The 12,717-nt window shown below is 43.0% G+C and overlaps 1 protein-coding gene across 1 annotated transcript in view; it reads left to right on the top strand.

The window, feature by feature from the left end:
- The window catches only part of DDHD1 (DDHD domain containing 1), a 50,224-nt gene that overhangs the window by 31,532 nt on the left and 5,975 nt on the right, over nt 1-12,717 (top strand). Inside the window, 3 exon segments of the mRNA XM_029963646.1 lie at nt 5,262-5,524; nt 6,958-7,033; nt 11,696-11,845. Of these exon segments, the coding sequence (XP_029819506.1) occupies nt 5,262-5,524; nt 6,958-7,033; nt 11,696-11,845 (489 nt within the window).

Raw genomic sequence — 12,717 nt, 5'->3', positions numbered from 1 at the left:
ATGGGCCATTATCTTTGGATTCCCTGGAAGCCATATGCCAAGCAGGCATGTAACTGGAAAGTAAAGGGCATTTTTTGGCCTGATCAAGTCCAGCATCCTGGTCCTTGGTTGACAGTCTGTTTTTTTGCTTTACCTTGAATTGCACAAACTGTCACAGAATGAATGTGCAGAAAGACCATTCCTGACTCTGCCTTTAATTTGGTTTGTGAAGAGCACACAGTGTTTAACCTCAGTTTGTCTGAATATAAGCTGATGACTTCTGAGCAACTTGATCCTGTGGGCTTGAGTTTCCTGCATGGAAGATTTATTGGCAAAACTTCAGCTGCTAAATGGAGCTTCAGGCAAATAGTAACCATAGAATGGTTTGGGTTGGAAGGAACCTGAAAGATCATCCAGTTCCAACCCCCTGCCATGGGCAGGGAAACCTTCCACTAGACCAGGTTACTCCAAGCCCCTCCAACCTGGCCTGGAACACTTACAGGGATCCAGGGGCAGCCACAGCTTCTCTGGGCAACCTGTACCAGGGCCTCACCACCCTCACAGCCGACAATTCCTTCCCCATATCCCATCTAACCCTGCCCTCTGGCAGTAGGAAGCCATTCCTCCTTGTCCTGTCCCTTCAGGACCTTGTCCAAAGTCCCTCCCAAACTCTCTTGAGAGCCCCTCTAGGCACTGGAAGGATTTTCTCTGGGTATCTGTGAGTATTTAATGTTACACCTGCAAGACTTGTAGCATTTTAATCCTGCACTAAACTTTAGTAATGAAACAGCTGGTCTGCAAAAGGTGCTTCCCAGAGTTTTCCCTAAAAATCAGAACAGGGAGAAAGGACTTTCCTGGGAAAGAGAATGGGAACAGCAGAAGATTTTCTCTACCTTTCCTTGAAATATTTCAGTGTTTGATGCTAAACTAACACTGAGGTAGTAAGGCCAGCTGGGAGGATGGGATTTGATACAGCTCTTTCTGGGAGAAATAGGAAGAGTTCCCTTTGTTGCAGTGTTTGATCTGTTCAGTAACAGACAGGTAAACATGCTGCATTTCCCTGGTCCTTCTGGAAGAGCTGAGGGTAACAGAGCAGAGCAGGCAGAAAATCAGCAGTCAGAGCAGCTGCACAGGGATCAGGGGAGAAGCTGACTGGGAAAAACATTGGCTGCTGCCTCATTTATTCTGCTGTGAGATGTTTGAGCTTGTTTGGTCTGTGGGAGAAGCCTTGGGAGGTGGTTATATGGGTTGGGAATATGGGAAACTCAAGGAAACTCAGTTTGTGGGGAAAGCCTTGTGAAGACCTTGGATGGAGAAACAGCTCTGTGAGTGTTCAGTCCCACTGGTCCCCAAAACAAGGTGGGAACTGGGAGGGAGGAGAGGAGATGGAAAAAGAGAGAGGGGTCTGGTCATGTTGCATCCCACTATTCCTTGTTTTGTTTTTTTTTTGTAGATGATTCCTGTTTTCCTGTTTTCAGGCAGAACCAACAGGTGCTTCCTCTAAGCACACGATAGATCCTGTGGATCAGCAGGCAGTGAGGCTTGGGTTGTTTCCCAAAGGGAAACCAGTGGGAAAAGGGCTCCTTTAATCAGGAATTCCTTGATGTAGGTGCAGTGAGAGCAGGAGAAGCGTTCAACAAGCTCAGGGTGAGGCACCCATTACTTATAACCTGACCATGAGGTGCAGCCACAGAGCAGCCACTTGGGTGTTGTGGGTTTGGGAGGATGAGTTGTTATTTTTTTGTCATTTGGGAGTTTTTTATCTAATACTATTTAATTAAGACTCCCACAGACCCTTCAGAGGGAGCAAAAAGACAAGAGTGCATAAAAAAACATCAGCTCCTAAAAAATTGATTTTATTACAGTGATGCCATTTAGGAGAGAAAATTTGATTGACAGCTACATTTTTCATGTTTAAATTCCAATGAAAAAAATCACTGATTTTAGGAAATGCGAAGCCACTTGTTGTTTTTAAAAGGTATTTTTATATGGAGTGTTAGGATATATACCAAGCTGTAACTGCAAAAGGGATCTGAAAGCATTTCATGTTGCAGTTGCTGGACTAAAACCCTGTTCAAACCAAACTTTCCTTTTACAAGTTAGAATATTTTATGCTAAGAAAGCAAATCAGGACTAAGTCATAGAATGGAATGATAGAATGGCTTGGGTTGGAAGAGACATTAAACGTCATCTAGTTCCAACCACCAATAAATATTACCTTATCTTCATATATTACTTAACCAAACAGTTTTTTAGCTTGGACTTTAAATGAATATGCTTTTTCTTTTAATTTCTTTTTTTTTTCTTACTACACACCAAAAAGGTTTGGTTTCTAATCTTAGTGCTGGCACAGAACTTTTGGCAGGACACCAACATCCATAAGTGCTCACTGCAGGTAGAGGGCTTCTGGTTTGGCAGAGCAGCAAAACCAGACCATTCACAGTACCTGGAAATCTGGAGGATTTCCTGCTTCCACTCCACAGTTAAGTTTGGTAACCAGGAATTTGGAGTTTAGGAATAATCTCCATCAGATGATTCAGTTGAATCCAGTGCTTGGACTCTGCTTTGCAGACTTCCAAGTATGCAGCTATTTGGAAACCCATGCACAGTTTCTTAGTTGATGTCCATGGTTTTGCCTATCTTCCCAGTAACAGCATATATTTAAGGAGCAGGACAGTGAAAAACAGGGTTGGACTCAGTGTGCAACCAGGATTTTCCAAGAATATTCTGTTTTATGCCTCCAGATTGCAACAAAAAAAGGGGTTAATAATGGAAATGCCATAGTGTCAGAAGATTTTTTACCCACTCTGTTCCTGGGGGGGGGAGATGACACAATATGATTCTTCCTGGAAGTTGTCTCCTTTTCCAGGGAAACAGGCTGTGCAGGAATGGGCTACAGGAGAGTAGAGTACAGGGCTGTTGAGCAAGTTGCTGTTGAGGTCCCTGGTGGCAGGATGATGGATGTTGGGTACTTTGGAAGGTATCCCAGCAGCCACCCATGGAAAGTGCTGGAGTTCTGTGTCCAACTCTGTGGTTTCCAATGTGAGGAGAACGTGGAGCTGCTGCAGCAAGTCCAGAGGAGGCCACAGAGATGCTCCAAGGGCTGGAGCCCCTCTGCTCTGGAGCCAGGCTGGGAGAGGTGAGGGTGTTCACCTGGAGGAGAGAAGGCTCCAGGGAGACCTGAGAGCCCTAAAGGGGCTGGAGTGACAGGACAAGGGGAATGTTTTCCCACTGCCAGAGGGATATTGGGAAGACATTGTTGGGTGTGAGGGTGGTGAGGCCCTGGCACAGGTTGCCCAGAGAAGCTGTGGCTGCTGCTGCATCCCTGTAAGTGTTAAAGGCCAGGCTGGAGGGGCTTGGAGCAACCTGGTCTAGTGGAAGGTGTCCCTGCCCATGGCAGGGGATTGGAACAAGATGGTCTATAAGGTCCCTTCCAACCCAAACCATTCTATGATTCTATATCAGTGCTCCCTCATTTCACAGAGCTCCTGGCAGGAATCCCAAACCACTTTGATTTCAACTGATTCCTGCTATTTTCTTCTGGGTTTTAATCAAAACCTTTTTAAACTGAGAAACTATCAGCCAGCCAAAGCTAGTCCTGATTGATATTTTCAGCTCCAACTCTTGCTGAAAGCTCTGTTTATTCATGTGTGAAAGTGGTGCCCACAGTCTGTATAGACCCAAATGCAAGAAGAGGCAGCACTACAGTCAAAAATACTTGAAAATAGGTGTTCTGATACTCATTTCTCCAAGCTGTTGCAAGGCTTTGTTAATCATTTCACAGCACTTCAGGCATCAGGTTTGTTGTGTGGATCCTCACTCAGTAAAATGTGTATCAAACACTGACAGTCCTGGTGCTATTCATATTTATATTCAGTAATGACTCAGGCTCTTGAAAAATCATGTTGAAATTACATGTTCTATAGCTTTAATTTCCCGTTGCTAACAAGGGAATGATTTGCAATTTCTTGTTTGTCCTCCTCTGTGCCATAGCCTGGAAGCATTGCTTGGTTTCCATGCTGAGTTTCACAGGCAAAGCTGCATTTTTTTTTTTTTGCATTGGCCAGTTCCCAAGTCTCCTGTCTTTCAACATTTCTCTCTAAAATACTTGTGTGAATCTGAACCTCTTTATCCTATAGCGTAGGATTCTGAGCAGATAAGCTTCTCAGAGATTCATAGGACCAATATATATTTACTGCTGTAGTACTATGGATTAGTCTGTGATGTTTAAAAACCATGTTGCATTCCTTTTTTTCCCCTCTTCAAAAAAAACTCTCCTAGAAACCCTGCAACTAGAAGAGTATTTTTCTTGGCACTGTTTGTATAAAGGGTTCAAATTCTGTCTCTGCCTTGTCTCATTTTTGCTTTTTCTCTTCCTGTATTATCCTTTTACCTGAGATGAGGCTTTTTATTCTTTAGCAGCATCCTTTCCTTCAGATTCCTCTGGAAGAATTTGCAGTAAGTGCAGGTGTAGGAGGGGAAGGAGGACACAAAACTCCATCTCCTGGCAGCCAGGCAGGGGAATGAAAGGCTTGATGACTTCAAGATCCAAAAGCAATTAGAGGATTTTTTTTCCCAGAACCCATTCAGGCTCTCACTGTAATATCTGAGCACTTCCATTTTCATGGATTTCTCTTCCCTGTGCCCTGCAATGAGGTAGGAATGCTGTTGCTCACTTTGATAAATGGAGGAAGTGGGTCTGACTTGTTTAGGGTAATGCCAGGATTGTGCCAGAGGTATGAGTTGATTCCAGGTCATGTGTAGCTCAGGCCCCTTCCATCCTCCTTAAGTTAAAAAAGGAGCTGAACCTCTGACACAGGAGAAATGTTCAGAGCTGTGAAAAAGTGGAGAAAATGAGGGAGAATCAAGCCAGAAGGGAAATACCACTGTGTTAAAAGTCACTGCTGTGCTGGTGAAAACCATGTCCCTTTGTTCACCTCAGAGGATGCTGTGAAGTACTTAAAGCACAACTGTCATTTATTGAAGTGTTTAGTTCAATTCAGTGCCTTGGGCTGTGTGGTGTAGCAGTTCTGGGGTCACCACATGTCCTGTGTGGTGGTTGGTGCTGGCTCTGGAGGGGGGAGATGAACCACTGGAGTCAGTGACAATCAGCCAAGCTGTTGCTGCCGGCCTTGAGATTGTGCTCATCTTCCCAGCCAAAGTGCACAGACCTCTGTGCTCATCCTAGGAAGGGGTCAGTGTAGGATGTGAACATTCCTGAACACCAACAGGAGTAATCAAATGTTGATGTTTAACTGTCTTTCCTCACCCTCTTCAAACAGCTGGTGAAGGGGCTGCAGCAGGAGCTGAACCGGCTGTACACGCTCTTCTGCTCCCGGAATCCGGAGTTTGAGGAGAAAGGAGGGAAAGTCTCCATCGTGTCCCACTCACTGGGCTGTGTCATCACCTACGACATCATGACTGGCTGGAATCCAGTCAGGCTTTATGAACAGTTGCTGCAGAAGGAAGAGGAGGAGCTGGAAGACCGTTGGATGAGCTACGAGGAGCAGCGTTTACTTGAGGAACTTTACCTAACTAAACAACGGTAATGCATCCACTTCCAGTTGTTAAAGGAGAAAACCACAGCCCTAGATAACGCCCTTGGAGTGTTTCCAGAACCCTCCATGGCTGTTATCTTTTGTGGGTGATGTTCTTCTGCTGGGGCTGGGTGGTAGATGCTAAAAACAGGACTGGACAGGCCCTGCTGGAGGAGCTCTGAATCCACACAAACTCATGGAATGGTTTGGGATTGGAAGGGACCTTAAAGATATGCATTTCTACCCCCTGCCATGGGAAGGGACACCTTCCACTAGACCAGGTTGCTCCAACCCCTGTCCAACCTGGCCTTGGACACTTCCAAGGATGGGGATATCAAGTTGTTATGAGACACCCATTAGATAGAGAATCTAATAACAGTAACTTGAACTTCAGTCTTTCAAGTGGGACATGATAAATCATCAATTGTAGTTTTTTGGTTCCTTCCTGGAACCTATCTTAGTATTGGTGGTACTTTGGAAGCATTAATACAGCAACAGATCTCCTGCTGTGCTTGCAATCAGGATGGGATGTGTGTTATAAGGGAGTGGTACAGGGCGTCTCTATCAGCTGCAAGGCTGGATAAAGTTTAATATTTCTGAGAGAAGGGAAGTTAAGAAACCTAATGAGAAGGGAAGTTAAGAAACCTAATGAAGTGTTCCAGTGGTAAAATGATCCTTCAGGCATATGCCTGGCTTATGATCAGGGGAAAATGACTGTTTTCACACTCATGCTCCAGCTCCTTAGTCATCCTCTGAAGAGCTTCTGGTTGGATCCACAGTAATCCTGAGTATCATTTGACACTGGCACTTCTGTATAGAAAGAGTGGCTCTCTATTTCTTGAGCCATTTTAATTCAGTTCAGTCTGAAATGATGGAAAACAGACTGTAACTTCTGGAATTCCACTGGGAGTGGGGACAGTTTTGCCCATCCATATGTGAGCTTTATATTGTAGCTACTTTTTTAATTTGGGATAACTAGAAAAACGGATGAACAACCATTTTTAATGATAGCTGAAAGGGTGGGACACAGTCCTCCAGTGTTCCACTGCAGTACAGAACTCCATAATGCTCAAGCCATGAAGTTTCCCGTGGCTTTGGTGTTGTTTGGGTTTTTTAAGCAAAGTAAAGCAGGTGATTTGGCTGCAAAATCACCAAGGAAACAGGAGGTGAGTCACCTACTCCTGAGGAAGGAGGGTGGGCAGATGCTTTGGGGGGGTGAACAAGGGAGCTGTCACGTGTCGATTGATTCCTTCTGTGTTCAGAGGAACAGGATTTGACATACATTGATGCTTAATCAGTTGAGCTGCTCCAAGAAATACTGACACCATCACTCTCTCTTCCCAGCAGACAAAACTGTTGGACCCCACAGGAATACCTGTTTGGATCAGAGAGGTTAAAGCTACATTTTTTATTGGATCTCAGAAAGATCTCTATTTTCTAGGTTGAGAGAGATAGAAGAGAGGTTACATGGGTTAAAGGCATCCACCATAGCAAAACCACCTGTCTTAAAATTTAAGGTATGTATGTCTGAGAGGTTTTTCCTGAATGTCCTGCTTGCTGCAAAAATACTGCAATGAGTCATTCTGCTTACTTTTTTTTTCCCCATGTCCCTAGGCATGATTTTGGTAGAATAATTGGAATGTGTTGGATGAAGTGTGTGTATGTGTGTGTAAACATGGTACTTTATTAATATCTTAATATTTGTTACAAATACATATTTTTAATAAATTTAGAGCAACCTGGTCTAGTGGAAGGTGTCCCTGCCCATGGCAGGGGGTTGGAACAAGATGGGCTTTAAGGTCCCTTCCAACCCAACCCCCATTCTATGATTCTGTTATATGTGTTCATGGGTAGTTATATGTAAACATATATCTAAATATATAGGTAATAAATACATGTAATATGTAAACTTGTATATAGATTGTTACTGTATTACACACACACATACAACTCTATGGGAAGGTAAAAGCCATTTGGGAAATTACATCAATCATGTATCTTAAACAAATTCACTTCTACTAAGTTGAATAATCCATTTTCCTTGGGGACTACTACTAACATGTCACATCTCTGAGCAAATCTGATTGAATTTCCTCCAGCAGTGGATTTTCCTTCCAAATTATTCTGGTCTGACAGTCAGCACACTTCTAGTCTCATGAAACAGATTGCTTGCTAATCAGCTGTACAAATTGCTAGAATTCCTTATCGCTGGGAAAAGGCATTTTCCGGTTTCTGGGTGGGATGTGTGACACTTTCTAGTTGCTCAACTCAATCCTGAAATATTAAACCATAAAAATGTGACATGATAGATGAGAATAAAAGAGATTATTGTTTCTTAACTTGCCATTTTTCTTTCCTTCTGAGTTCAGAAGGGCTCCTGGAAGCCAAGGTCAATCTTGAGCCATAAAAAAGAGGAAACGAACTATAATTCATTTTGTCACATCCTTCTCCTTTTCATCACTGCTTGAAAGCATGTGTCAGGCTGTTATCTCCACCATCAAGGAAGCTGGAGTCAGGCTGATACTCCCCCAGCTCTGTGAAAGATTAATCTTCACTCAGTTGTGTTTTAACTGAAGGTTTTTTGAACAGTTGCTTTTTTGAGATGAAGCAGGAAAGGAGGGGGAAAGAAAGAGGGAAGAAAAGAGGACATTATCTATCTAAATAGATCAGATAGATAATTTTCAGGTAATTTTTCCAATGCAGTACATCCTTTTTCTTACCCTTGCTGACCAGGAGGATGTTTTGTTCTGTGGAGCTTTACACAAGTGACTCCCATTGGTGGGGACAGAGCTGCAGAAAGGGAAAGGCTTTCCATGGAAGTGCAATAGGATTGCTCATCAGCAAGGCAGTCCAGCTTACAGAGGGTGACTGGCTTGTTGAAAGAGAACAAACTGCTTCGTAGGTACCAACCACCTCCCCTTGGCTCTTCCTGGCAGAGCAGAGCTCTGGTTTGATCAGGAGCTGCTGTTCACCACAAAAAATGCTTGATCCACTAATTATTTGGTCTGTGCAACGCAGGAGACTGGAGTCTTTGGTCACTGATCTCCTTAGGCTCTATTACTCCATGGAATGGGCATGTGGAGCTGTACTGGCTCTTTTATGGAGTGAAACAAATTAAGCTTCCCAGGATGAGACAGAGTCACTGGTGCTGTTTGAAGAAGAGTTAAGCTTTGCTTGATGTTGAGTGAGCACAAAGGTAGCTTTTGGCAAGACAAATGCAAGAATAAATACAGCAGCTTACTTTGTATTTAATACTAGAGGAAACTATCTGGGTGTTTGACTGACCCTTTGGAAAGGAGAAAAACCTACAAAACATAAAGATATGGAGTCCAGTACTATACTGGACAAGCCACCAGAATGGGAACTTGAGGGTGAGGTATCTTTGTCTCTTTTCCTCTCTCTTCCTCTCCTTCTCCTCAGATGGGATTATCTGCTAAACCAATAGGAGCTGTGTGAGTTAAAAGCAAAGCCCACACCTATTGTAAATGTAAATCTTAAAAGGACAGTCTTCTCCTCACCAGATATGTCAGAGGAATTGGAGTTAAAAGCTAAAGAGGCTGAAGAACATGGAAACATGGGGAATGGTGTGATATCCTTTATGACTCTGTGGGATATGAAAATAGCAGTGTTGTAGGGTGATTTTCAGTCCATCAGGAAGAGGAGGGCAGGATGTACCTCAGTGGCTCATTAGTTCTGAGGTGGGAATTCATTTAAATCTGGGCTTGCAGTGTGCTGGCCCAAAGGGCTTCAGGGTTCCTGAGCACTTCTCATTCACCCAAGGTTACAGAAACTCTTCTGGAAGAAGCTCCAGCTTGTACTTCATGTTCATTTGCCCCCCCACCCCCCACGTACCAACATACAAAAGGCCTGTGCTGCCTCACTCCTGTTGACTCATTCAGCTTTTTTTTTCAATTTAATTAAGAAAATACTGCAGTCTTAAGTTGAATGGATGACCATTTGGCTCAGCTTCTGCTTAAAATACAAATAAATTCATTAAGTGTTCTCTTTATGAATCATAACCAGGAGAAAAGTACTGCACTGAAAGGTCATGTTCATAAACATGTCTCCTCTGTTGCTGAACATTTACAGGAACAGACGTGAAATGCCCCACTCCTGCTTCTAGAGAAACATCAAAATTAATACATGTTTGCTATAAAGATTTTAGTCCTTTCTATAAAGATTTTAGTCTTCTGTTCCCAGTAGGTGTCATCACACAGCAGTCTAATTTTCAGCCACGTTCTAACAGCACTGACAGTCTAATGGCTGCAATTTAAAGGACTTTGTTTTTAAAAACATAGAATAACAGAGTTGTTAAGGTTGGAAAAGACCTGTTCCCCACTAACCCACGACCCCAAGTGCCACATCCACACAGCTCTTAAGTCCCTCCAGGGATGGTGACTCCACCACTGCCCTGGGCAGCCTGTTCCAATGTCTGACCACCCTTTCAGTGAAGACTTTTGATTTTTGCCATTTACTGCTTCAATATTGGTCTGGTGCCACCTACTAAGATGCCCACCAGCTGGTACTTTGACTCTGTAAGCTGGAGGACCAGGTTGAAAGGCTTTTTGCATGTAAGAAAGCACAGCAAGGAGCGGTGCCCTCCAAGAAAGCATCTGGACACCGCTGATCTTGTGTTTATCAATAGAAACAATGGAACAGAAGTGGAACAAAAAGCCACACACCGTGTAACCACTGAAACCAGTTACCTTTTGAGGTTTTTCTCAGTCTCTTTTGAGCCTCTGCTAAGTGTAAGCTGGCAGGCACTGTCTGATTTCTTTCTAAAGCAGAAAAACCATAATTGTGCAGTTCAGATGCTCGACACAGGAATATCAGATGGGCAGGGTTAAAGGTTACTTATTCAATTTAAGGCATTGCACTGGGAATATCTGTTTCTATTGTATTTGAAGATGAGACAGCTCTTTGTCCAGACAGCCAGAATGTAAAGTCTGTGTAAGGCTGAAGAAAGGAAAACAGCTTTGCTCTAGACCCGAGTGACAACACAGATGACAGAGCTGTGCTTTGCTGCAGGTGACATTGAATAGCCATGCTGAACACCTGGAGTTTCCTTTTTCCATTGAGCTGGCACTTAGGCATTCTTTTGGAAGGCAGAGCTGGGGCACCAGTGCCAAGTCAGAGGAGGAGGAATGTTTTGTGCAGCGCTGGAATCTGAGAGATGAAATGGACCATTATTCCTACACCCTCGCTCCATGTGCTGACATACAGGGAAGGCACATGGGATCCCAAGCATCCCATTTAGCAAGAATTCAGCAATTTCTCTTGCTGGTTGAGTAGCAGCACACTAGGAGTTGCCCAGTTGTAGTGCCCTGCACTCTGGGCACTCCTAGGGAAAGTGAAGATCTGATGATGGTAAAATTAATTTTTTTTTTAAAAAAAGGAGGTTAAAAAGTAATTTTGACTTATGGAAATATTTTTTACTACCAAGTTGTATATTTGATGTTTTTAGGAGACAATGTCTGAGGATTGGTAATGGGATACAAAACCATTCACCTCTAGGTCACTGTTGAATCCCAACCTCAGGTTGGCAGTGACCAAAAGTTGTTACCACTGATGCAGGCTCAGTGACCTCTGGCAGATGTGTCAGGTCAGGTTTACTCAGTTGCCTCTTGGTGTTGGAGGCAGGACTTAGAGCAAGGTCACAGCAGCTTTGGGTGATGTGAGGATCCCTCATTGCTGTCCCTGGGCTGTGGTTCCCAGCGTGGGATGGGGTGGCACTCGTGACAAGCACCATTCTGTTCACTGGACACCAGGTGTTTTGAGGTGTGTGTAGCAAAAAAAATCATAAGAGTCCTGGGTTAGGGATAAGATTAAAGAGGTGTGGTTAGCTTTGGGAAGATTCAGGAGAAATCAGACTCATCATAGTTCCTTGGTGTCATCCAAACTCTTCTTGCTGCAGCCTTTCCAGTGTTGGTAGAACTCAGTTCAAATATCCGACTTGCTTTTTGGTTTTCCAGCTGTGTAGCACCACAACATGCAGCCAAAGGAAATGAGAAATTGAACCTCCATGTCTGTATGTTACAGTGGCCTTCTCCATTTTGACTGACTGATATTATCTGACTCCCTCTCTGAAACTGAGAAATCAGTTGTGAGAGAAATCAAATCCCGCTGTGTTAAAAAGCATCATTTCCATCCTTATTAACGTGGATGAAATCTCTCCTTAGGTTGAGAATTTCTTCTGTATGGGATCTCCATTAGCAGTGTTTTTGGCACTGCGTGGCATCCGTCCAGGAAACAGTGGGAGTCAGGACCATATTCTACCCAGGACAATTTGTAATCGCTTATTAAATATTTTTCACCCAACAGATCCAGTGGTGAGTCTTAATTGCAGCTTTTACCTTGACTGTTTTTAAGCATCAGCTCTCTCATAATGTGTGATCTGCAAAGTGTGTGAATCAACACAGAGTGTGTTCCAGCAGAGGACGATTTGTTAATGAGTATTGTACAATGTCTTGGGTTTTGGAACTGTAGAATAACAATTCCTACAAATAATTGCCTGAGGTATCATATATTTTGCTTCTCTTTTCATATTAATAAGCACAATATTTGAGATTACACTGATTATTTTTTGTTGCAAAGAAATAATCCTTTTCAGATGAGGATTTTGTGTTTAACTTTCCATTAAATATCATCTGTTCAAAGACAATACTGCTGTTAAAAAAGGCTTCACAAGCAGTTTACAAGATGCTACAGAAAAAAAAAAAGACTGTTTTTTTCCCAAATGATCCTGAATAACAGCTTGTTAGAGGTGGGATAGTACTTGGAAGAGAATTATTGGTGTAGCTTTACCCTGTCCTTACACTCTTCCATAGACAGCCTACATTATCTGTTACAAAAGGCAGGATGATGAAACTGCATCACCTTGGCAACTTCTTTGATGCAAACCTGATTTGGAATTTGATGTAGAATAGCAATTGGGGGATGCTTTTGCATTTAAAGTGCTTCACCTTAAGTATATTCAGACTTCTTTCCAAACATGCTGGTTCTTGCTCATCTCAAGGTTGTGTTCAGCTACAGCTACTCCAAAATCAGAATTTTCCTGGGTAGTGTAGAACATGGTCAGTCTGTGATCCCACAAATAGTAACTTCACTTAGTTTTAAGATAAAGAAGTGCAGAATGTTTTTCTACACTTAAGTAAACAAAGAAAAACAATGAATCAATAGAAAATTATTTTTTTAATAAGCA

The sequence above is a fragment of the Manacus vitellinus genome, unplaced genomic scaffold, assembly GCF_001715985.3.
Source record: "Manacus vitellinus isolate BGI_N305 unplaced genomic scaffold, ASM171598v3 scaffold_103_pilon, whole genome shotgun sequence".
In the NCBI taxonomy this organism is placed as follows: Eukaryota; Metazoa; Chordata; class Aves; order Passeriformes; family Pipridae; genus Manacus; species Manacus vitellinus.
Note: the sequence above shows the minus strand (reverse complement) of the source record. Positions and strands in the feature narration are given on the sequence as shown.